A 24,028-nucleotide genomic window follows, 5' to 3' on the forward strand; every position below is an offset into this window, starting at 1 on the left:
CAAGGTGGTGTGGGATTGCAGATTAACTCAATCATCAATTCATCATGCATGAAGTTATCATTCATTTATGGTCCTCACGTTTAAACTTGAATGCGTTAGCTGCAAATTCTTTGTTCAGTAACCTCCATAAGTAAGTAAGTCTCTATGTCCCTCCAGCTCTTACTCAAACAGAAAATGCATTTTCATGCACAGATCCAATCAGGAGAGATAACTCAGACAGGATACACATTGCAGAGAACAAATGCATAACTAATATTATTTTACGACCAAATTGAAAAGGACATAACACTATAGGTAATTAAAATGCAATTATACTCAGGGGTTATAATACCAGTGTTCACCGGAAAGACACTCCCATTCACAATTAATTGTCTCCACCAGGCCGAAGGCATGGGGAGAGAGTATGTTTTGCACTCCGTCCGTGTGTGTGTGTGTGTGTGTGTGTCTGTCCGTCCGTCCGTCCGTCCTTCCTTCCGTCCGTCCGTTACCAGCTAATCTCCATCACCGTTAACCCGGTCGATGCCAAACTTTGCACACACACTCCCTGGATGCCAACGATGAACCTCTGCCCCACATTTTCCTGTTATAGCGCCACCATGAGGCAGCTTTTCACATTTTTTAACTAAAACTGCACCGATCTGCGTGAAATGTTGCATACACACTCCCTAGAGGACAAGGACAAACCTTTTCCTGCCTTTTATAGCGCCACCAGGAGGCCGACTTTTGTAAAACACATTTTTTGATATTACTCCTCCAGATTCTGTCCAAAAATCTCACAAATCGTTACACAGTATCTCTATGGTCATGTGCTCAAGTCGGATCTGTCCGATATTTCATATTCCATCCTAATTGGCTATAATTGGCTTTCACAGTTTGCAAGATTGCCCCGTTTTGAACAAAAGCCTCAAATCATGAACGCAGCATGCAATTTACGTGAAATCTTTCACACATTTTCTTACTAGGCTGAGGAATATATCCCACCCTTTTCACATTGGCCTGTTATTGTCTCCACCAGGCCGAAGGCATGGTGAGAGAGTATGTTTTGCACTCCGTCCGTGTGTGTGTCCGTCCGTGTGTGTGTGTGTCCGTCCGTGTGTCCTTCCGTCCGTCCGTTACCAGCTAATCTCCGGCACCGTTAACCCGGTCGATGCCAAACTTTGCACACACACTCCCTAGATGCCAACGATGAACCTCTGCCCCGCATTTTCCAGAACAGCCTGTTATAGCGCCACCTTGAGGCAGCTTTTCACATTTGTTACCTAAAACTGCACCGATCTGCGTGAAACGTTGCATGCACACTCCCTAGAGGCCAAGGACAAACCTTTGACCTGCATTTTCCGCATCTGCCTTTTATAGCGCCACCAGGAGGCCGACTTTTGTAAAACACATTTTTGGATATTACTCCTCCAGATTCTGTCCAAAAATCTCACAAATCGTTACACAGTATCTCTATGGTCATGTGCTCAAGTCGGATCTGTCCGATATTTCATATTCCACCCTAATTGGCTATAATTGCCTTTCACAGTTTGCAAGATTGCCCCGTTTTGAACAAAAGCCTCAAATCATGAACACAGCATGCAATTTACGTGAAATCTTTCACACATTGTCTTATTAGGCTGAGGAATATATCCCACCCTTTTCACATTGGCCTGTTATAGCGCCACCAACAGGTTGATTTTTGCAAAACAGGTTGATTGGAACAAAATGCCTCAAATCATCCAATTGCCATACAAGGCAAACATGTTTATATTACTACTAAACATTTTGCCAAACATCTCACACAGTCCTATCCTCCTGGTGGAGACCTGTGCCCAGAAGGGCACTTTTTCTAGTTTCCATTGAACCCATTAGGGTACATTTGGTTAAATTTTGATATAATCTCAGTTACAAATGGATAAATGAACACTGAATTTTCTGTGCAATAAAGAACACATAAGACATGTGTCTTTCATTGTCCTAGGTCGTCAAACAGTGTTTTGGTGGCATGCTTTTCCAAGCTGATGAATGACAACATCCTTCCAAATGCAAAGAATGTAAAAGGTGCATACAGCATTCACATTCCACGAAATAGGCTTCTATACACACAGATGACTGTACTGTACTGTACTGTACTCTACACATACAAAGACCTTCCAGTGACTGCAGTCTCACCCTAAAATTCTACACCTTTATTTTGATTCAGGGTTTCTGTTCAGTAACCCAGTCCATGCGGTGGTTACTGTGAACTACACAGAGAGGTGCTGGGAGATCTATCAGGCCTTTAGTGTAGTCAAGCCAGCATCCTCAGCTGACCACACCATGACCTGCAGGCACCTTGTGTGGATGTTTAAGGTAACATTTTTACTTCTCTGTGATTGTGAAAACTACACTGGTGAGCACAGACTACTTTCTGACTGGGCTGTACAGTATGGGCAAAGACAGTCCAGTACTCTCTTTAGATACCTCAATTAAAGTATATTGTGTGCAGTGCACATCGTAAACAATATGAGAGATCGGAAAACAATGTGATATATGTCTTCTTTTATTTTTCCTGAACCCTGAGTCTGGTGAAGGTAAGGTTCTATGCAGGGTGTTCCATGCATAGGTTCCATCATGCCTACACATCCAACCTAGGACATACCCACTAACCAACAGAGAAATAGGGCTGGCACAGTCTGGCAGTATATATGCCATGTTTAACTGCAGAAGGGTGCCACCATGTGGCTTTCTCTCTGCGTGCAGTTGCCATGAAACCACATCCCACTACTACACATTTCTATTGTTTTTTAAGTCCTTTATTAATTGATTCATATACCAGAATGTTTAAGTCAGTTTTTATAGTCAATGTTTCTCACCGAAACCAGGATCTTGGTCTGTTTGATGCCAAGCTGACCACAGGAAAATTATTGAAGATCATGAGTGCTGAGAACATTGACACCGGAGAGTGGTCTTTTTACAACCTGGATCTAGAGGTGAGCTCTTGTGCTCTAATATCTATTTGTTCCTAATAAGAAAACATACATTAAAAGTTTCATGTTTTGACAACAAATACAAAATAAATCAAAGTAATATTTTTCAGAATAGATACAATTATTGATGTACTTACATATACAGTAGTAGTGCATAGTAGGCCTACACATCTATCCAGCCAATCTCCCTCTCCTGATCATTAATATTTTACCTGTCTATTCCTTGTAGATTACGTTCCTGGAGTTCTTAGAAGCTCTTCTAGCCTGTGCTGAAGTGAAGAGCCAGCTGATTGGTCAAGATAGACAGCAACATCCCTGTTCAGAGATAGAAGCCAAACAGGTGAGGTCACAATGATGGAGGAGGCATTAGGGCACATACACCTTTCAGACTAAAAGACATTGATCACATTTTGTTAGGACCTTTCATATTCCCTAGTCTTCTCTCCCTCTGTGTATACTAACTAGAACATCAAACCCTTTCACCCTCTGGTTTGATCACTGATTCAATTATAGAACTTTATGAACCGGTTAATGTGTATACTGTCATTTCTGCAAAAGGTGGGAAATATTCCTGGTTGGAAACAAGATGAGTTAAAGTAGGTCTCATGGAAGATGTTTGTTTATGCAGCCCGGTTCATAAAGTTCTATAATTGAATCAGTGGTCAAACCAGAGGGTGAAAGGGCCAGTTCAAAATCAGTTTGTCCCAGTGGCGTTTCCAGGAATTGCATTTAGCAAGATGTGTCGTTTTGGCATAATTTCCTACTGTACTTCTCTACACAGACAACCAGGTCCAGAGACATTCTGCAGTTGTCCTCTTCTGAGTCCCAGCAGAATCTCAGTCCCGTAGCCACCTCTCAGACAGCAGGTTGTTTTATTTGTTTTTCTAATATATACACTGATACCACTTATGCACATTGTAATATGCATATTGTGCAGCACTTTTTGAGTAATATGTACAAATGCAATTATGAAACACATTTTCTATGCTTGTGCTGTGTACGGTAATGTGTGGCAAATATACAATTTACAGTATGTCTTGTCTTTGATTAAACTGAACCACAGGCAACATTTGAATATCAGCAGTTATCTACTTTTCTTCCAAAAAAAAAAAAGAATAACCAACACAAACACACTTTGTTTAAAATGCAAATCCTTGCAGTAAACCATGTCATACTGTTGTTTTTGTGTGCATTTCTCAACGATAGCCAGTGATTCTGCCACACAGTTATCAGAGGTCCATAAAAAGGAGGAATCGTTGCTGCCTCTACACAGCACAGGTACACTGAATAAGGCTTTTATCAAACATACATCTATTCTGTCCTTCAATATAAAAAAATCACACTCGTGTGAAGTGAGGGGCGCTCTTATCATACATCACATTCGTGCTTAACCAATCAAACATCACTATGGGGTACACACATTGCTCAGCCAATCAAATCATCAGTATGGGTACACATATTGCTCAGCCAATGAAATCATCTCTATGGGGTACACACAGACACACAAAGCTGGGCATAGGGGGGCTAGCGCCCCTCAAAAATAACTTAAAGTAACATGGTTGTTAAAAAAGTATGAGCTAGGCTTTTAAATATTCCCTGCAAGTCATGCCAATGTAAAAGGTTGTCTATAATTATATCCAGAACCTGCAGAAAGGGCTGCAGAGGAAGAAAAAGTGATGAGAGTTGGAGGTCCAGTGACTCATGATGATGAAATGGATCAATGGATCCAGAGGACACACCAGTTCTTCAGCCAGATCTTATTCCCTGCATACGACTACAGCAGACTGCTGAGCAGGGAGGTGGAGGAAGGGAGGTTACGCCAGGAGGCCCAGAAACGCATCAGCCTGGCCAAGGTCTTAGAACAGACCAGGTAGTCTGGTTCAAACTAGATGTGTAGAATGCCTGACCTTGATTAGTCGTCTCTCCAGCAAGAACGAGTGTCTGATTCAACTACCAATCAGTCAAATTTATTTGCATGATTTGATATCAGAAACCATAGCATGTTAAATCAGACATTAAGCACATTATCTATTATTGCATGACAAACGTGAGACTGCAAATCTGTCAAATCATGCAATATGTGGTGTCCCCGACTAAGAATTTGTATAGTCGAATCTGATTGGCCAAATGTTGGCTGTGGTCGAATATATTGCATGATATTTGCAGGCCTAGAATGTTTTTATCTAAGGAGAAGAATTGTCATTTCAAGTGATCTCTCCGTTCCAGGCTGAAAGAGTGGGAGGAAGAGGAGAGGCGGCAGCGGAAAGAGTTAGAGGAGACGGCAGCAGAGAAAGCTGATGGACAAGAGGATGAAGTCAATGTATCCTGAGTGCTGGCACCGGACCCAAAATGAAATGGTCTTTGAACACTTGATCCAGAAAAGTTGAGAACCACTGTTCCAATACCACCTAGCTTTGATCGCTGATGTACTAGGATCACCTCGATCCAGCCATGCAAACAAAAGATTTACCAATATACTCTGATACAGATATGCAACAATTATTGGAAGCAATGTATGCCCAACAGCTTTTGATGTCAACATTTCCCAGACTGTTGCTTAGCTTTTTTCTAAGCATATTACTTTCTGTACCCTTATCACATGGATTAAAGCAACAACAAAAAACTCAACTGAAGAGTTGTGTTCCAAGTCCTATGCAGTGATCATGCATTTTCTGGGGCAACATACATGTTTTCTATTGCTAGTTTGACCACTTCAGCAAATACCCTCTTCAAATAACTGAAAATAGGCCATCTACAGCTTACAGTGCATGATATACTAAATGGAAGTCATGCTGGCCAGGAATCCAGGAAACCCCTTTTGGGGTAGTTGTTGCCATGTATAACATATTGAGTTTTTCAGAAAATGTTGAGTCAGGATTTAGAATTTGCCTCAGATCTGATGGGTTAATGCATGTCATCAGTTATCGGGTTATCAATGCGAGTCAGTCAAGTGAAGATATTTGAGTAAAAGATCCATTACAAACTAGATTTATACAAAGATTTATTTTGAACAAAGCAACATATACACATAAGATCAGGTTAAAAAAATAAGAATCTCCATTAGTTAGGCGGTGTAAAGGCCATCAGGTCACTTGGGCAGACACTTTGCCTGATCCGGTCCTTCAGGTTGGGGGTGAACAGGAGGAGGTCTGAGAGGCCTGAGAAACAAAGCAGAAAGACTGTCAAAATGGTCTCCACTGAATAGGCCTGAAGCCAACCTACAATGTGAAATAAGAGTTGGATTATCAGTCCTGGTAGGTTTAATGGTTTTCAACCTGGCAGACCCATTTCAGGCATGAAAATATAGATGGTGTACACCAAAGTAGTGCTTAAGTGGCTACTAGTTAGATTTTGCAACAAAGAAAAGCGTGTACCTCAATGGCAGCCAGTGGTAACTGGGGTGGCAATACCTGGTCCAAATCTAAGTGAGAAACAGTGACAACAGTGATTGACAGCCACATTCAGTGAATATGCAATTAAAACATGTACAAGAGGGAAGAGTTACAACTCTGGATAATCTTAGTCTGGAAGAAACCCTGCATCTCTACATTTCAATTTTTGAGGGGCGATAGTCCCTCCTATATACACACACACACACACACACACACACACACACGTTTAATGGCGTTTTAAAAACGCCATTGACAATGGAGAAATTAATGGGTTTTTTTGTCCCCAACAAACATTACATCCCATCAACAATAAAGAGAATTTTATATTTTGACAGTTTGTTTTACATCATCATTACATCACCTAATCAGTAATCACAGCAACATCATAGAGAATGTTGATAAGAGCGCCCCTCACTTCACACGGGTGTGATTTTTATAAACCAATGCCCTAATTCCTACTACAGCTTCGCAAAAAAAAAAGAATGAGCTTGTAGCTCTGCTAGTTGTGAAAAGAGGTTAAGTCACATCTATATGTTTGAAATATATTGAACCAATTAAGTATTAAGAGCTTGTGACACTGATCTATGAAACACAGGTGCTTTATACCACAATTTTAATTGAAGTATCGTTTGGACATTCAAGGTTTCCTTCCGACAGTAACGATAGGCTTGATTAATATTGACAGTCACAATGTGTCCCTCTGGTTCCTGTTGAGCAGGTAGACTCACTCTCTTCAGGGATGGAGTCATCGTCCACTTTCACATCCCAGAGCTGACTGAGGGTGGTCAACTTGGCCGTTTCAGTGGTGACCTGTGACCTGATACAGAGACCAGAAAACAATTAAACTGTGAACACAATAATAAGTCAGACTTGTGATCCATGTATACTAGTACATAACTTCATGTCAAGAGTTTGACCATCGTTCTGCATAATTTTCTCACCTGAAGTATGGCACGTCATGTTGGGGCTCCTGGGGGCTGGTTGGAGCCTGAGGGGAGCGGTGTGGGGATTTAGGAGGAGACGGTCCACTCGTCTCAGCCTCCAAGAGGGGAACAGGTGGGATGTTCAACATTGAGCTGGCAGGGGGAAAGCAGAGTTAAAAGTAGAATTGCAATCCATGGTTTGGAAACTGACTTTTCCCACATAGGTCCACGAACGAGACATGTGACAAGATAAAATTCAAGAGTCTTGAGTCAAGGAAGGCCCAAACCTGGGTCTGAGGAAGGTGTCCACAGAGCGTGGAGTAAGCGGCTCGAATTTGAATGTGTAGAGGCCAGCAGGGGTCTCAAACACAAACCCTTTAGGGGCAAAGGAGGAGGTACCCTCAGTGGCAGGCCTGGGAGCAAGGGTGTCAGATTCCACCACCAACTCAGCTTCCTCCTCACGGCGAGTTGATTCTGCACCCTGCTTCTGAGGTAATGAAACAGAACCACTTTAATCCCCACATTCAATATTTAGTTCAGACCCAAGGAGATCCAGACACCAGAGCACAATTAGTCACTGTTAACATTACAGCATGAATCCAAAAGAACACAATAGACAAATATTTACATATGTATTCAGCATCTTATTCAGTGTGAAGCATGGAGACGTAGGACCATTACACTCAGTCTATAATTAAAATCTCACCACAGCTGCAGTCTCGTCAACCACCACAGTCTTGACAACCACAGCTGCAGTCTCGTCAACCACCACAGTCTCGTCAACCACCACAGTCTCATCAACCACCACAGTCTTGACAACCACTGCTGAATTAGAACACAGAAATCAGGTATCAAGTACAGCAGGCAAATAAACAAAGTTAAAACAAGCAAAAGACTAAAGTCATAGTTAGGATATTGTGCATGCTGTAAATGGTATACCTTTGTTCTTGCCTCTGCCAGTAGAGGTTGCTACAGGCTTAGCATTGCCTCTTGTTGTCCTACCTAGAGGACAAAAAACCCAACACATTTAAAAAAGAAAATGCATTAATTGACAAATTATATGAAAATGGTTAAGGCAAAAGGTTTAACTGAAACACCAGAGGAGAATAGCAGAAAATGTGTGTACCTCCAGCAGGCTTGTCCACGTTTGAGACGGTTGCTGCACCAGCCACTGGCCCTGCTAAAAATAAAAACACAAGATTTGGATGATATCGTAGAATCTCATTGCTGAATACATTGAATTATTCAACAGTTCAATAAACCAATAATGATGAATTACAGTAAGAACTTTGTACAGCAATTTGTTATAGCGCAGGCCCATTTGTTTGAATGCATCATTATAAAGCAAGATAACTTCAGTCCCAAACATGGTTTCTGTCTCAGACTGCAATTAGTTACCTCTAGGGACAGCATTGCCCCTGGTAGCAGCTGGTTGGACTTTGGCTCTGGCAGATTGTACAGATGGTTGGACAACTTTGGCGCTGGTTGTAGCTTGGGCTGGCTGTGGCTGGACAAGAGCTGTGCGGCTCCTGGTCATTCTTCCCACTACAGGCTTGTTTGGCTGTGGGACAAGATGGAGACAAGCATAAGTAGAAGTCAATGCTCATGCAAATTGACGTGACAGAGCTGGGTGGGGTTATGGAGTTACAAGTCACCTGCTGGTCCAGCTTTGTTAAACGTGTGCCACGGGTCTGTGGCACTTTCACCGCTGCCTGGTAGGAAGGAGGGACAATAACCAATTACCATAACAGTGCAACTTCTATTAGCATTTTCAGCATAAAACAAATAAAAGTATGGTGCATGCATTGAAAACAAGTATAGCTTTATAAACATGATCATAGTGTGACAAAAAATCAGTAGTGCCACTTTATCTTGCAAAGGGGCTGGCTTTGAATGCCCTCTCACCTCACAGGGTTTGGCAACTGGAAGCTGTCGGGAGAATGAGTCTGTGGGGCGAAATAAGCCCACCTTAAAGACCGCCTTACGTTCCTTCTCCCTCGTCTCCTTCTCCTTTATTAAGCTCTTAGTCTCCTTCCATTTTTTAAGCATCTCCAGTCGTTGTGCGACAGCCAAGTCTGTGCAGAAAATAAATTGTTACAACCAAATTTCCCGTTTTGACAGCAATATAATCTTGAATGTGAACAAAATGGTAGGGTTTTAAGTAGCCCCATATGTGCCCTCTCCCTACGCTCATTCTGTAGCTCCGAGATGAGGTCACAGACAGAAACCCCTCCCACCCCGTTCAGAAACGGCGCATGTTTCCACAATTCCCCATTGCTTACCCTTTTCTTAACAATGCACCAAAACCTTGAAGTGACGTTCCGGGTTTACACTAATTTACCGTCAACAACGCCAAAGAAAATCCAACTAGCGATTTGAACCGAGCCTTTACGAAGCGAATTTTGTCAGTCGCTTCCGTGTTTATCAAGGGATTGGTGCGTGTGCGCGGGCATGTCGAGTGAACTGAAGTCAGTTGGACATTTTCGACCAGGGGAGGCGCCGGGGAGGCGCTAAAGCTTTTCAACTTCCTTGAAAAACATGCTAAACAACCGCTGTAACGCTCGTGTAACCGTTTAAAGTTGGATTTTCTTTGGCGTTGTTGACGGTAAATTAGTGTAAACCCGGAACGTCACTTCAAGGTTTTGGTGCATTGTTAAGAAAAGGGTAAGCAATGGGGAATTGTGGAAACATGCGCCGTTTCTGAACGGGGTGGGAGGGGTTTCTGTCTGTGACCTCATCTCGGAGCTACAGAATGAGCGTAGGGAGAGGGCACATATGGGGCTAGGTTTTAAGTTGCATGCATTTATACAAATCAAGCCTTACCTTTAGCAGACTGTCCAACCCGTGGCGCGGTCTCCTTAACATTGGAGATGTTGACTGCCTCCAGTGTCGAGTCCAGCTCAGGGACCTGGTCAAGCTGCCTGCGGCTGTTGACGGCACACTCCCGGTTCTCCTTTTGAGATTGTGATCTCCTCCGGGACATCTTCACCCTGAGCATAGGGACACTGACATCTCGCTGCCGCAGGAGAGAAAATTTACCAGGTGCCTCCATATCGTCTTGATTGCTGGTAGAGTCTGGTTAACAGGTGAGAAGTTATGGTAAAGACACAAAATGATATTTTAAAAACATTGTGCAAATATGCATTTAAGATTTAAGTTGTGCTTGTTACAGTTCAAATGTTAAGCTGGTGAGATATATACACCTCATGGTTTGTAAAATAAGTTCACTAGACACATTTCAACTTGTTTTCCGTGTGTCGATCCGTGCTAACGGCTAGCAAGCAAGCAACTTTTTTTTTTACAAACTTGGTCACATTAGTGGTAGTTTGTTTCAGATTGTTGAAACGGGTTTCAGTTCTTGGTTCAGTTGGTTGCATAACACGTCTTTACAGCTTACCTTTAAAGAGTGGAAATTAATGTTGATTGTTGCTGCTAAACTTAAACAACAATCAAAGATGGCGGGTTAGGTTTGAAGCAGTCTACAGAGGCTCTTATAGGCTGCACACGCTGTGTGCTGATAGGCTGCAGCTGGGTGCCTATTCTGGATAAAAGGAGTATTGACAACAAAACTATATTTGACCTCAGATAGTTCCAGTTATAATATAATACAATATATATATTATATATATTTTTTAAAGTTCCAGTTATACATTATACTCCAAATTGTTTCATAATGTTATCTACATCATTATCAGATAAATGTACCCTTCAAATTCTTGTTTATCCCCAAAATGACTATGGCTATCAAAGGTGTGCAATTTGTTGCATCTGAAGAAATATTGTGCGTTAAATGTATGTTAGTAAAACATTTGGCTCCTCATTTGTAAACTAAATGTGAATATAAAATGTAAAATAAAATGGGCATGAAAATGGTGCCGTGTTCTCAGGGCCCTGTTCCGGAAGACCTCAAATGGGATGATTATATTTTTTGGTAATCTGATTAATAAACAAACATATAAGTGCATCATATATTAGCTGATACAGGTTCAAGGGTTGTGTTACCCTGGAGTCTGGACTAAACCATTTCAATCCTAAATTCCTATCTGTTGATGCTCTTTGCTCTCCAAATGACCATCTTTTCATTTTAAGAAAAGATTGCCTTAAAGGGGAATTCCACTCACATCAAGATTAATAAATTAACTAAAAGGTTTAATTTATTCTTGTATTTTATTTATTTTACTTAAGGGACTTCAGCAACCGATCCTGAGACCTTGTCTGGGAATTAGAAAAATTAGAGATGACAGGTAATTTTTTTTTTAGATTGCTTTATAAACATGCAGGAGCCAGGGACAGCCAGCCCTAAGCCTGATACAAAGTACAATGATGCATTCTAACTTGAGGATGCCCAGTGGGCCAGTAATAAACTAAGCGCAGAGTGGTAGACCTTGTCAAGCAGTTTCAAGGTGGTGTGGGATTGCAGATTAACTCAATCATCAATTCATCATGCATGAAGTTATCATTCATTTATGGTCCTCACGTTTAAACTTGAATGCGTTAGCTGCAAATTCTTTGTTCAGTAACCTCCATAAGTAAGTAAGTCTCTATGTCCCTCCAGCTCTTACTCAAACAGAAAATGCATTTTCATGCACAGATCCAATCAGGAGAGATAACTCAGACAGGATACACATTGCAGAGAACAAATGCATAACTAATATTATTTTACGACCAAATTGAAAAGGACATAACACTATAGGTAATTAAAATGCAATTATACTCAGGGGTTATAATACCAGTGTTCACCGGAAAGACACTCCCATTCACAATTAATTGTCTCCACCAGGCCGAAGGCATGGGGAGAGAGTATGTTTTGCACTCCGTCCGTGTGTGTGTGTGTGTGTGTGTGTCTGTCCGTCCGTCCGTCCGTCCTTCCTTCCGTCCGTCCGTTACCAGCTAATCTCCATCACCGTTAACCCGGTCGATGCCAAACTTTGCACACACACTCCCTGGATGCCAACGATGAACCTCTGCCCCACATTTTCCAGAACGGCCTGTTATAGCGCCACCATGAGGCAGCTTTTCACATTTTTTAACTAAAACTGCACCGATCTGCGTGAAATGTTGCATACACACTCCCTAGAGGACAAGGACAAACCTTTTCCTGCCTTTTATAGCGCCACCAGGAGGCCGACTTTTGTAAAACACATTTTTTGATATTACTCCTCCAGATTCTGTCCAAAAATCTCACAAATCGTTACACAGTATCTCTATGGTCATGTGCTCAAGTCGGATCTGTCCGATATTTCATATTCCATCCTAATTGGCTATAATTGGCTTTCACAGTTTGCAAGATTGCCCCGTTTTGAACAAAAGCCTCAAATCATGAACGCAGCATGCAATTTACGTGAAATCTTTCACACATTTTCTTACTAGGCTGAGGAATATATCCCACCCTTTTCACATTGGCCTGTTATTGTCTCCACCAGGCCGAAGGCATGGTGAGAGAGTATGTTTTGCACTCCGTCCGTGTGTGTGTCCGTCCGTGTGTGTGTGTGTCCGTCCGTGTGTCCTTCCGTCCGTCCGTTACCAGCTAATCTCCGGCACCGTTAACCCGGTCGATGCCAAACTTTGCACACACACTCCCTAGATGCCAACGATGAACCTCTGCCCCGCATTTTCCAGAACAGCCTGTTATAGCGCCACCTTGAGGCAGCTTTTCACATTTGTTACCTAAAACTGCACCGATCTGCGTGAAACGTTGCATGCACACTCCCTAGAGGCCAAGGACAAACCTTTGACCTGCATTTTCCGCATCTGCCTTTTATAGCGCCACCAGGAGGCCGACTTTTGTAAAACACATTTTTGGATATTACTCCTCCAGATTCTGTCCAAAAATCTCACAAATCGTTACACAGTATCTCTATGGTCATGTGCTCAAGTCGGATCTGTCCGATATTTCATATTCCACCCTAATTGGCTATAATTGCCTTTCACAGTTTGCAAGATTGCCCCGTTTTGAACAAAAGCCTCAAATCATGAACACAGCATGCAATTTACGTGAAATCTTTCACACATTGTCTTATTAGGCTGAGGAATATATCCCACCCTTTTCACATTGGCCTGTTATAGCGCCACCAACAGGTTGATTTTTGCAAAACAGGTTGATTGGAACAAAATGCCTCAAATCATCCAATTGCCATACAAGGCAAACATGTTTATATTACTACTAAACATTTTGCCAAACATCTCACACAGTCCTATCCTCCTGGTGGAGACCTGTGCCCAGAAGGGCACTTTTTCTAGTTTCCATTGAACCCATTAGGGTACATTTGGTTAAATTTTGATATAATCTCAGTTACAAATGGATAAATGAACACTGAATTTTCTGTGCAATAAAGAACACATAAGACATGTGTCTTTCATTGTCCTAGGTCGTCAAACAGTGTTTTGGTGGCATGCTTTTCCAAGCTGATGAATGACAACATCCTTCCAAATGCAAAGAATGTAAAAGGTGCATACAGCATTCACATTCCACGAAATAGGCTTCTATACACACAGATGACTGTACTGTACTGTACTGTACTCTACACATACAAAGACCTTCCAGTGACTGCAGTCTCACCCTAAAATTCTACACCTTTATTTTGATTCAGGGTTTCTGTTCAGTAACCCAGTCCATGCGGTGGTTACTGTGAACTACACAGAGAGGTGCTGGGAGATCTATCAGGCCTTTAGTGTAGTCAAGCCAGCATCCTCAGCTGACCACACCATGACCTGCAGGCACCTTGTGTGGATGTTTAAGGTAACATTTTTACTTCTCTGTGATTGTGAAAACTACACTGGTGAGCACAGACTACTTTCTGACTGGGCTGTACAGTATGGGCAAAGACAGTCCAGTACTCTCTTTAGATACCTCAATTAAAGTATATTGTGTGCAGTGCACATCGTAAACAATATGAGAGATCGGAAAACAATGTGATATATGTCTTCTTTTATTTTTCCTGAACCCTGAGTCTGGTGAAGGTAAGGTTCTATGCAGGGTGTTCCATGCATAGGTTCCATCATGCCTACACATCCAACCTAGGACATACCCACTAACCAACAGAGAAATAGGGCTGGCACAGTCTGGCAGTATATATGCCATGTTTAACTGCAGAAGGGTGCCACCATGTGGCTTTCTCTCTGCGTGCAGTTGCCATGAAACCACATCCCACTACTACACATTTCTATTGTTTTTTAAGTCCTTTATTAATTGATTCATATACCAGAATGTTTAAGTCAGTTTTTATAGTCAATGTTTCTCACCGAAACCAGGATCTTGGTCTGTTTGATGCCAAGCTGACCACAGGAAAATTATTGAAGATCATGAGTGCTGAGAACATTGACACCGGAGAGTGGTCTTTTTACAACCTGGATCTAGAGGTGAGCTCTTGTGCTCTAATATCTATTTGTTCCTAATAAGAAAACATACATTAAAAGTTTCATGTTTTGACAACAAATACAAAATAAATCAAAGTAATATTTTTCAGAATAGATACAATTATTGATGTACTTACATATACAGTAGTAGTGCATAGTAGGCCTACACATCTATCCAGCCAATCTCCCTCTCCTGATCATTAATATTTTACCTGTCTATTCCTTGTAGATTACGTTCCTGGAGTTCTTAGAAGCTCTTCTAGCCTGTGCTGAAGTGAAGAGCCAGCTGATTGGTCAAGATAGACAGCAACATCCCTGTTCAGAGATAGAAGCCAAACAGGTGAGGTCACAATGATGGAGGAGGCATTAGGGCACATACACCTTTCAGACTAAAAGACATTGATCACATTTTGTTAGGACCTTTCATATTCCCTAGTCTTCTCTCCCTCTGTGTATACTAACTAGAACATCAAACCCTTTCACCCTCTGGTTTGATCACTGATTCAATTATAGAACTTTATGAACCGGTTAATGTGTATACTGTCATTTCTGCAAAAGGTGGGAAATATTCCTGGTTGGAAACAAGATGAGTTAAAGTAGGTCTCATGGAAGATGTTTGTTTATGCAGCCCGGTTCATAAAGTTCTATAATTGAATCAGTGGTCAAACCAGAGGGTGAAAGGGCCAGTTCAAAATCAGTTTGTCCCAGTGGCGTTTCCAGGAATTGCATTTAGCAAGATGTGTCGTTTTGGCATAATTTCCTACTGTACTTCTCTACACAGACAACCAGGTCCAGAGACATTCTGCAGTTGTCCTCTTCTGAGTCCCAGCAGAATCTCAGTCCCGTAGCCACCTCTCAGACAGCAGGTTGTTTTATTTGTTTTTCTAATATATACACTGATACCACTTATGCACATTGTAATATGCATATTGTGCAGCACTTTTTGAGTAATATGTACAAATGCAATTATGAAACACATTTTCTATGCTTGTGCTGTGTACGGTAATGTGTGGCAAATATACAATTTACAGTATGTCTTGTCTTTGATTAAACTGAACCACAGGCAACATTTGAATATCAGCAGTTATCTACTTTTCTTCCAAAAAAAAAAAAGAATAACCAACACAAACACACTTTGTTTAAAATGCAAATCCTTGCAGTAAACCATGTCATACTGTTGTTTTTGTGTGCATTTCTCAACGATAGCCAGTGATTCTGCCACACAGTTATCAGAGGTCCATAAAAAGGAGGAATCGTTGCTGCCTCTACACAGCACAGGTACACTGAATAAGGCTTTTATCAAACATACATCTATTCTGTCCTTCAATATAAAAAAATCACACTCGTGTGAAGTGAGGGGCGCTCTTATCATACATCACATTCGTGCTTAACCAATCAAACATCACTATGGGGTACACACATTGCTCAGCCAATCAAATCATCAGTATGGGTACACATATTGCTCAGCCAATGAAATCATCTCTATGGGGTACACACAGACACACAAAGCTGGGCATAGGGGGGCTAGCGCCCCTCAAAAATAACTTAAAGTAACATGGTTGTTAAAAAAGTATGAGCTAGGCTTTTAAATATTCCCTGCAAGTCATGCCAATGTAAAAGGTTGTCTATAATTATATCCAGAACCTGCAGAAAGGGCTGCAGAGGAAGAAAAAGTGATGAGAGTTGGAGGTCCAGTGACTCATGATGATGAAATGGATCAATGGATCCAGAGGACACACCAGTTCTTCAGCCAGATCTTATTCCCTGCATACGACTACAGCAGACTGCTGAGCAGGGAGGTGGAGGAAGGGAGGTTACGCCAGGAGGCCCAGAAACGCATCAGCCTGGCCAAGGTCTTAGAACAGACCAGGTAGTCTGGTTCAAACTAGATGTGTAGAATGCCTGACCTTGATTAGTCGTCTCTCCAGCAAGAACGAGTGTCTGATTCAACTACCAATCAGTCAAATTTATTTGCATGATTTGATATCAGAAACCATAGCATGTTAAATCAGACATTAAGCACATTATCTATTATTGCATGACAAACGTGAGACTGCAAATCTGTCAAATCATGCAATATGTGGTGTCCCCGACTAAGAATTTGTATAGTCGAATCTGATTGGCCAAATGTTGGCTGTGGTCGAATATATTGCATGATATTTGCAGGCCTAGAATGTTTTTATCTAAGGAGAAGAATTGTCATTTCAAGTGATCTCTCCGTTCCAGGCTGAAAGAGTGGGAGGAAGAGGAGAGGCGGCAGCGGAAAGAGTTAGAGGAGACGGCAGCAGAGAAAGCTGATGGACAAGAGGATGAAGTCAATGTATCCTGAGTGCTGGCACCGGACCCAAAATGAAATGGTCTTTGAACACTTGATCCAGAAAAGTTGAGAACCACTGTTCCAATACCACCTAGCTTTGATCGCTGATGTACTAGGATCACCTCGATCCAGCCATGCAAACAAAAGATTTACCAATATACTCTGATACAGATATGCAACAATTATTGGAAGCAATGTATGCCCAACAGCTTTTGATGTCAACATTTCCCAGACTGTTGCTTAGCTTTTTTCTAAGCATATTACTTTCTGTACCCTTATCACATGGATTAAAGCAACAACAAAAAACTCAACTGAAGAGTTGTGTTCCAAGTCCTATGCAGTGATCATGCATTTTCTGGGGCAACATACATGTTTTCTATTGCTAGTTTGACCACTTCAGCAAATACCCTCTTCAAATAACTGAAAATAGGCCATCTACAGCTTACAGTGCATGATATACTAAATGGAAGTCATGCTGGCCAGGAATCCAGGAAACCCCTTTTGGGGTAGTTGTTGCCATGTATAACATATTGAGTTTTTCAGAAAATGTTGAGTCAGGATTTAGAATTTGCCTCAGATCTGATGGGTTAATGCATGTCATCAGTTATCGGGTTATCAATGCGAGTCAGTCAAGTGAAGATATTTGAGTAAAAGATCCATTACAAACTAGATTTATACAAAGATTTATTTTGAACAAAGCAACATATACACATAAGATCAGGTTAAAAAAATAAGAATCTCCATTAGTTAGGCGGTGTAAAGGCCATCAGGTCACTTGGGCAGACACTTTGCCTGATCCGGTCCTTCAGGTTGGGGGTGAACAGGAGGAGGTCTGAGAGGCCTGAGAAACAAAGCAGAAAGACTGTCAAAATGGTCTCCACTGAATAGGCCTGAAGCCAACCTACAATGTGAAATAAGAGTTGGATTATCAGTCCTGGTAGGTTTAATGGTTTTCAACCTGGCAGACCCATTTCAGGCATGAAAATATAGATGGTGTACACCAAAGTAGTGCTTAAGTGGCTACTAGTTAGATTTTGCAACAAAGAAAAGCGTGTACCTCAATGGCAGCCAGTGGTAACTGGGGTGGCAATACCTGGTCCAAATCTAAGTGAGAAACAGTGACAACAGTGATTGACAGCCACATTCAGTGAATATGCAATTAAAACATGTACAAGAGGGAAGAGTTACAACTCTGGATAATCTTAGTCTGGAAGAAACCCTGCATCTCTACATTTCAATTTTTGAGGGGCGATAGTCCCTCCTATATACACACACACACACACACACACACACACACGTTTAATGGCGTTTTAAAAACGCCATTGACAATGGAGAAATTAATGGGTTTTTTTGTCCCCAACAAACATTACATCCCATCAACAATAAAGAGAATTTTATATTTTGACAGTTTGTTTTACATCATCATTACATCACCTAATCAGTAATCACAGCAACATCATAGAGAATGTTGATAAGAGCGCCCCTCACTTCACACGGGTGTGATTTTTATAAACCAATGCCCTAATTCCTACTACAGCTTCGCAAAAAAAAAAGAATGAGCTTGTAGCTCTGCTAGTTGTGAAAAGAGGTTAAGTCACATCTATATGTTTGAAATATATTGAACCAATTAAGTATTAAGAGCTTGTGACACTGATCTATGAAACACAGGTGCTTTATACCACAATTTTAATTGAAGTATCGTTTGGACATTCAAGGTTTCCTTCCGACAGTAACGATAGGCTTGATTAATATTGACAGTCACAATGTGTCCCTCTGGTTCCTGTTGAGCAGGTAGACTCACTCTCTTCAGGGATGGAGTCATCGTCCACTTTCACATCCCAGAGCTGACTGAGGGTGGTCAACTTGGCCGTTTCAGTGGTGACCTGTGACCTGATACAGAGACCAGAAAACAATTAAACTGTGAACACAATAATAAGTCAGACTTGTGATCCATGTATACTAGTACATAACTTCATGTCAAGAGTTTGACCATCGTTCTGCATAATTTTCTCACCTGAAGTATGGCACGTCATGTTGGGGCTCCTGGGGGCTGGTTGGAGCCTGAGGGGAGCGGTGTGGGGATTTAGGAGGAGACGGTCCACTCGTCTCAGCCTCCAAGAGGGGAACAGGTGGGATGTTCAACATTGAGCTGGCAGGGGGAAAGCAGAGTTAAAAGTAGAATTGCAATCCATGGTTTGGAAACTGACTTTTCCCACATAGGTCCACGAACGAGACATGTGACAAGATAAAATTCAAGAGTCTTGAGTCAAGGAAGGCCCAAACCTGGGTCTGAGGAAGGTGTCCACAGAGCGTGGAGTAAGCGGCTCGAATTTGAATGTGTAGAGGCCAGCAGGGGTCTCAAACACAAACCCTTTAGGGGCAAAGGAGGAGGTACCCTCAGTGGCAGGCCTGGGAGCAAGGGTGTCAGATTCCACCACCAACTCAGCTTCCTCCTCACGGCGAGTTGATTCTGCACCCTGCTTCTGAGGTAATGAAACAGAACCACTTTAATCCCCACATTCAATATTTAGTTCAGACCCAAGGAGATCCAGACACCAGAGCACAATTAGTCACTGTTAACATTACAGCATGAATCCAAAAGAACACAATAGACAAATATTTACATATGTATTCAGCATCTTATTCAGTGTGAAGCATGGAGACGTAGGACCATTACACTCAGTCTATAATTAAAATCTCACCACAGCTGCAGTCTCGTCAACCACCACAGTCTTGACAACCACAGCTGCAGTCTCGTCAACCACCACAGTCTCGTCAACCACCACAGTCTCATCAACCACCACAGTCTTGACAACCACTGCTGAATTAGAACACAGAAATCAGGTATCAAGTACAGCAGGCAAATAAACAAAGTTAAAACAAGCAAAAGACTAAAGTCATAGTTAGGATATTGTGCATGCTGTAAATGGTATACCTTTGTTCTTGCCTCTGCCAGTAGAGGTTGCTACAGGCTTAGCATTGCCTCTTGTTGTCCTACCTAGAGGACAAAAAACCCAACACATTTAAAAAAGAAAATGCATTAATTGACAAATTATATGAAAATGGTTAAGGCAAAAGGTTTAACTGAAACACCAGAGGAGAATAGCAGAAAATGTGTGTACCTCCAGCAGGCTTGTCCACGTTTGAGACGGTTGCTGCACCAGCCACTGGCCCTGCTAAAAATAAAAACACAAGATTTGGATGATATCGTAGAATCTCATTGCTGAATACATTGAATTATTCAACAGTTCAATAAACCAATAATGATGAATTACAGTAAGAACTTTGTACAGCAATTTGTTATAGCGCAGGCCCATTTGTTTGAATGCATCATTATAAAGCAAGATAACTTCAGTCCCAAACATGGTTTCTGTCTCAGACTGCAATTAGTTACCTCTAGGGACAGCATTGCCCCTGGTAGCAGCTGGTTGGACTTTGGCTCTGGCAGATTGTACAGATGGTTGGACAACTTTGGCGCTGGTTGTAGCTTGGGCTGGCTGTGGCTGGACAAGAGCTGTGCGGCTCCTGGTCATTCTTCCCACTACAGGCTTGTTTGGCTGTGGGACAAGATGGAGACAAGCATAAGTAGAAGTCAATGCTCATGCAAATTGACGTGACAGAGCTGGGTGGGGTTATGGAGTTACAAGTCACCTGCTGGTCCAGCTTTGTTAAACGTGTGCCACGGGTCTGTGGCACTTTCACCGCTGCCTGGTAGGAAGGAGGGACAATAACCAATTACCATAACAGTGCAACTTCTATTAGCATTTTCAGCATAAAACAAATAAAAGTATGGTGCATGCATTGAAAACAAGTATAGCTTTATAAACATGATCATAGTGTGACAAAAAATCAGTAGTGCCACTTTATCTTGCAAAGGGGCTGGCTTTGAATGCCCTCTCACCTCACAGGGTTTGGCAACTGGAAGCTGTCGGGAGAATGAGTCTGTGGGGCGAAATAAGCCCACCTTAAAGACCGCCTTACGTTCCTTCTCCCTCGTCTCCTTCTCCTTTATTAAGCTCTTAGTCTCCTTCCATTTTTTAAGCATCTCCAGTCGTTGTGCGACAGCCAAGTCTGTGCAGAAAATAAATTGTTACAACCAAATTTCCCGTTTTGACGGCAATATAATCTTGAATGTGAACAAAATGGTAGGGTTTTAAGTAGCCCCATATGTGCCCTCTCCCTACGCCAATAGCACCCAGCTGCAGTCTCGCAGACGAGTCGTGGTCCGTGAGTGGCGGTGCTCCGTGAGGAGCCCCATATGTGCCCTCTCCCGAATGAGCGTAGGGAGAGGGCACATATGGGGCTAGGAGGTTATGAGAGAGCGTGAGGGCGGTGATGAGTGAGCGGTGATCGGTGAGGGACCGGAAACTTAACTTTGGTCCATTATTTCTCCACTTTAATAATACCAATTGGTATTGTGTTTTATATCATTTTAATCGTTGATTAGTCACCTTTACAACGAGGTACAGCTTGTCATGACCACGCGTCCGTGTAATGAGCAACATTGCTAAACGTAAACTTAACTTTGGTCCATGATTTCTCCACTTTAATTAATACCAATTGGTATTGTGTTTTATATCATTTTAATCGTTGATTAGTCACCTTTACAACGAGGTACAGTCATGACCACGCGTCCGTGGAATGAGCAACACTGCTAAACGTGAGGGTCGCACCCCCAAAACCACCAGCGGTCCTTGGGGGGGTTATATATATATATGTGTGTGTGTGTGTGTGTGTGTGTGTGAGTGTGTGTGTGTGTGTGTGTGTGTGTGTGTGTGTGTGTGTGTGTGTGTGTGTGTGTGTGTGTGTGTGTGTGTGTGTGTGTGAAATCCTTGGTTCACTCCTTAGCGCTTAGCCTCATAATAATATTATAAATTATTATATTTGGGCAACCACACTAATAATAATATATAGTATTAGGGCTGTCAAACGATTACATTTTTAATGTTTTACATTACTTTACATTACATTTCTTAAAAAATAATTAGTCATGATCAATGATGACCATTCGAACTATGTCCAAAATATGCCATATTTTTCTGTAGTCTATATTGTTGTGGGAATAGAAAGATAAATAACAGTAGACCATCTTGCCAACCGCCATCAGACTATACCAGTAAGACGCCCTGAGGGCGAGAAGCGAGGTCACGTGCACACATCTGCCTGGGTGACAGCAGACTGCTGGGCGAGCGCTGGTGCTTTGGCATGGGGGGGTCAGATCAACATATTTAATTCTGTACTGGCCATGGAGCGTGTCTTGAGTGTACAGGGTTTGATGAGGGCCCAGGTAGGGCCGGGCCTTCATTTTTGGGCCTGTTGAGAACTCTACTAATAACTTTGGGGCGGGCCCGTCTAGAGTTTGAATGGACAGGTATCAGTCAAAAGGGAGACATCGAAGAGGAAGGACGGGTGGGGAGGATCAACAAATGGAATGTCAGAACAGGTCAGCTCCATATATGGAGATCTAAGGGTTTGAGGTCAGATGTAGAGTTGCTGGCCGGCTCAGCTCCATATATGGAGATCTAGGTGATGATCCAGTCTTCTCCATGTATGGCTATCCAGGGTTTATTTATTTATTTATTTGACAGGGACAATGCTTATTAATCAATATTTCAGTTTTCACTTCCATGTAAATGTGCCAGAGTTAGCCATAAGCTAATTTACATCTGTAGTCCCTGAGCAGGCTCTTAAAATGGTAGTAAAACTAAACATACAATGACACATACAGTACAATACAATGCAATACAATACAGATAAAAGAAAGACAGAGTGTATAGTGTGCCAGCACACAACACCATGCGTTGATGCCATGTGTGCATATGTGCCAGCACCCAACACTATGTCCATACAAAAACATAATACAATACTGTACAATACATGGAACAGATCAACATGGTACAGGGGACAGCAAAGTGAAGTGAAAAATGACACCGGTGATGAATACTAAATAGTGCTGATAGTTACTCATGATTACAGATTTGATTTGTTTTTAGCCACCTCTTCAGGTTAAATTTGAAGGTCAAATAGTTGGAGGTCTCTCTTACTTCTGTAGGGAGACTGTTCCAGATGATGAGGTTTGATGAGGTCAGTGTCGTGATCTTATATCATATATGGAGACGGCCATATATGGTGGTGTGACGTGTCACGAGACGTGATGTCATGAGGCTTGACCATATTTGGAGGCGTGACACAAGGCGTGACATGACACACTTACTGACTGACTGATGGGAAATGCATGTTTTCATAGTAAACAGTGGCCTACAGTCGCAACAACACATTCTTAAGAACTTTGTCCCCCAATGCATATGGTCCTGTGTCTGTGGTCTATGGTCTGGACAAGTATCACTTGTGTGGGACACGGGGACGGGGTTATAGCAACTTATTACTTAAATGCCTTGATGTCATATTCGACCATATAGGCCTAATAGCCTATTGCATATCATTTCATTATTAAATCCCTGTGGTGTCTCACATTTTGTTTTAAAATGCTCATTTTGTTCATGAGTGGTGTTATCATTAGGGCATTTGAACACTGATGCCTGCCAGTCACAATGTGGGACAGGGTCTCAATTTGTGGGACGCCTGAAAAGTCTTGGAAATGAGGAACTGTCCCATCTGGCCACTCTCCTTGTGATTTGTATCTGATGTGTTTCTGTCTGTCTGTTTGATTTCTGTTTATTTCACATTGTGTCTGATGCATCAATTTCCCTGCAGGGATAATAAAGTAGGCTACATCTCATCTCTCTCATCTCACATAACACATCCACTGTGGTAGGATGGTGTCTCTCTGATTGTGATTTGAGCCTATGTAAATTAGGCAGCCTTTTAATTTAAGGCAATAACCAACGTTTCCCCCCCATCCAGATAGGGCTATATATAGTGCAGTGGATGAGAGTATGGGGTGGATCATCCAAGCATGCATTAATTGTGTTATAAATCTTAATCTAATTCATTTCACAAATTCATTAACTCAGTTATTTGAGACAGCCCTAATACACAGACACACAGACTCAGGAGCAAGTTGTGGGAAAGCCAATCAAGGTGTTTATTCAATAAATACATGTTTACAGATACAGTTTACAAAAATGGTAT

At 41.9% G+C, this 24,028-nt stretch overlaps 4 protein-coding genes across 6 annotated transcripts; 2 read left to right on the forward strand and 2 right to left on the reverse strand.

The window, feature by feature from the left end:
• The first annotated feature begins 1,964 nt into the window (after positions 1 to 1,964).
• LOC306920265 (radial spoke head 10 homolog B-like) lies at positions 1,965 to 5,562 on the forward strand. Of its 2 annotated transcripts, none has more exons than XM_079496963.1 (8): positions 1,965 to 2,040; positions 2,183 to 2,331; positions 2,844 to 2,951; positions 3,178 to 3,288; positions 3,730 to 3,814; positions 4,155 to 4,226; positions 4,590 to 4,818; positions 5,175 to 5,562. In XM_079496963.1, the coding sequence occupies exons 1-8, from the start codon at positions 2,001 to 2,003 to the stop codon at positions 5,275 to 5,277; spliced, it is 897 nt and encodes a 298-aa protein (XP_079353089.1). In that variant the 5' UTR covers positions 1,965 to 2,000; the 3' UTR covers positions 5,278 to 5,562. The 2 variants fall into 2 exon arrangements, with proteins under 2 accessions (XP_079353089.1, XP_079353090.1); XM_079496964.1 differs by having other exon boundaries at positions 4,590 to 4,801.
• Positions 5,563 to 6,004: 442 nt separating this feature from the next.
• LOC306919464 (disks large-associated protein 5-like) lies at positions 6,005 to 10,334 on the reverse strand. The gene is made up of 12 exons (XM_079496179.1): positions 10,087 to 10,334; positions 9,169 to 9,338; positions 8,919 to 8,975; positions 8,662 to 8,824; positions 8,390 to 8,443; positions 8,203 to 8,265; positions 7,970 to 8,088; positions 7,551 to 7,750; positions 7,282 to 7,416; positions 7,069 to 7,157; positions 6,323 to 6,369; positions 6,005 to 6,106 (listed from the first exon to the last, which is right to left on the reverse strand). Exons 1-12 carry the CDS (start codon positions 10,313 to 10,315, stop codon positions 6,071 to 6,073), a joined length of 1,362 nt encoding a protein of 453 aa, XP_079352305.1. The 5' UTR covers positions 10,316 to 10,334; the 3' UTR covers positions 6,005 to 6,070.
• LOC306919476 (radial spoke head 10 homolog B-like) lies at positions 10,218 to 17,233 on the forward strand. 2 transcript variants are annotated; one of them, XM_079496181.1, is made up of 9 exons: positions 10,218 to 10,349; positions 13,632 to 13,711; positions 13,854 to 14,002; positions 14,515 to 14,622; positions 14,849 to 14,959; positions 15,401 to 15,485; positions 15,826 to 15,897; positions 16,261 to 16,489; positions 16,846 to 17,233. In XM_079496181.1, exons 2-9 carry the CDS (start codon positions 13,672 to 13,674, stop codon positions 16,946 to 16,948), a joined length of 897 nt encoding a protein of 298 aa, XP_079352307.1. In that variant the 5' UTR covers positions 10,218 to 10,349; positions 13,632 to 13,671; the 3' UTR covers positions 16,949 to 17,233. The 2 variants fall into 2 exon arrangements, with proteins under 2 accessions (XP_079352307.1, XP_079352308.1); XM_079496182.1 differs by having other exon boundaries at positions 16,261 to 16,472.
• Positions 17,234 to 17,675: 442 nt separating this feature from the next.
• On the reverse strand, positions 17,676 to 21,003 carry LOC306920421 (uncharacterized protein). The gene is made up of 11 exons (XM_079497169.1): positions 20,838 to 21,003; positions 20,588 to 20,644; positions 20,331 to 20,493; positions 20,059 to 20,112; positions 19,872 to 19,934; positions 19,639 to 19,757; positions 19,220 to 19,419; positions 18,951 to 19,085; positions 18,738 to 18,826; positions 17,994 to 18,040; positions 17,676 to 17,777 (listed from the first exon to the last, which is right to left on the reverse strand). The coding sequence occupies exons 1-11, from the start codon at positions 20,979 to 20,981 to the stop codon at positions 17,742 to 17,744; spliced, it is 1,107 nt and encodes a 368-aa protein (XP_079353295.1). The 5' UTR covers positions 20,982 to 21,003; the 3' UTR covers positions 17,676 to 17,741.
• Positions 21,004 to 24,028: the final 3,025 nt, after the last annotated feature.

This window comes from Electrona antarctica (assembly GCF_951216825.1).
Source record: "Electrona antarctica genome assembly, chromosome: 3".
Lineage (NCBI taxonomy): Eukaryota > Metazoa > Chordata > Actinopteri > Myctophiformes > Myctophidae > Electrona > Electrona antarctica.

Excerpts from the sequence above, each read along its gene's own strand:
- LOC306920265 (XM_079496963.1), top strand. The coding sequence starts at position 2,001 with ATGAATGACAACATCCTTCCAAATGCAAAGAATGTAAAAG. Across the intron at positions 2,041-2,182 it reads AAATGCAAAGAATGTAAAAG|GGTTTCTGTTCAGTAACCCA; the intron begins GTGCATACAGCA and ends ATTTTGATTCAG. Across the intron at positions 3,289-3,729 it reads CAGAGATAGAAGCCAAACAG|ACAACCAGGTCCAGAGACAT; the intron begins GTGAGGTCACAA and ends TTCTCTACACAG.
- LOC306919476 (XM_079496181.1), top strand. The coding sequence starts at position 13,672 with ATGAATGACAACATCCTTCCAAATGCAAAGAATGTAAAAG. Across the intron at positions 13,712-13,853 it reads AAATGCAAAGAATGTAAAAG|GGTTTCTGTTCAGTAACCCA; the intron begins GTGCATACAGCA and ends ATTTTGATTCAG. Across the intron at positions 16,490-16,845 it reads AAGGTCTTAGAACAGACCAG|GCTGAAAGAGTGGGAGGAAG; the intron begins GTAGTCTGGTTC and ends TCTCCGTTCCAG.
- LOC306920421 (XM_079497169.1), bottom strand. The coding sequence starts at position 20,981 with ATGCTTAAAAAATGGAAGGAGACTAAGAGCTTAATAAAGGAGAAGGAG. Across the intron at positions 20,645-20,837 it reads CAGTTGCCAAACCCTGTGAG|GCAGCGGTGAAAGTGCCACA; the intron begins GTGAGAGGGCAT and ends CCTTCCTACCAG. Across the intron at positions 19,758-19,871 it reads TGGCAGAGGCAAGAACAAAG|CAGTGGTTGTCAAGACTGTG; the intron begins GTATACCATTTA and ends GTTCTAATTCAG.
- LOC306919464 (XM_079496179.1), bottom strand. The coding sequence starts at position 10,315 with ATGGAGGCACCTGGTAAATTTTCTCTCCTGCGGCAGCGAGATGTCAGT. Across the intron at positions 8,444-8,661 it reads GGGCAATGCTGTCCCTAGAG|CAGGGCCAGTGGCTGGTGCA; the intron begins GTAACTAATTGC and ends TTTTATTTTTAG. Across the intron at positions 8,266-8,389 it reads CGTGGACAAGCCTGCTGGAG|GTAGGACAACAAGAGGCAAT; the intron begins GTACACACATTT and ends TTTGTCCTCTAG.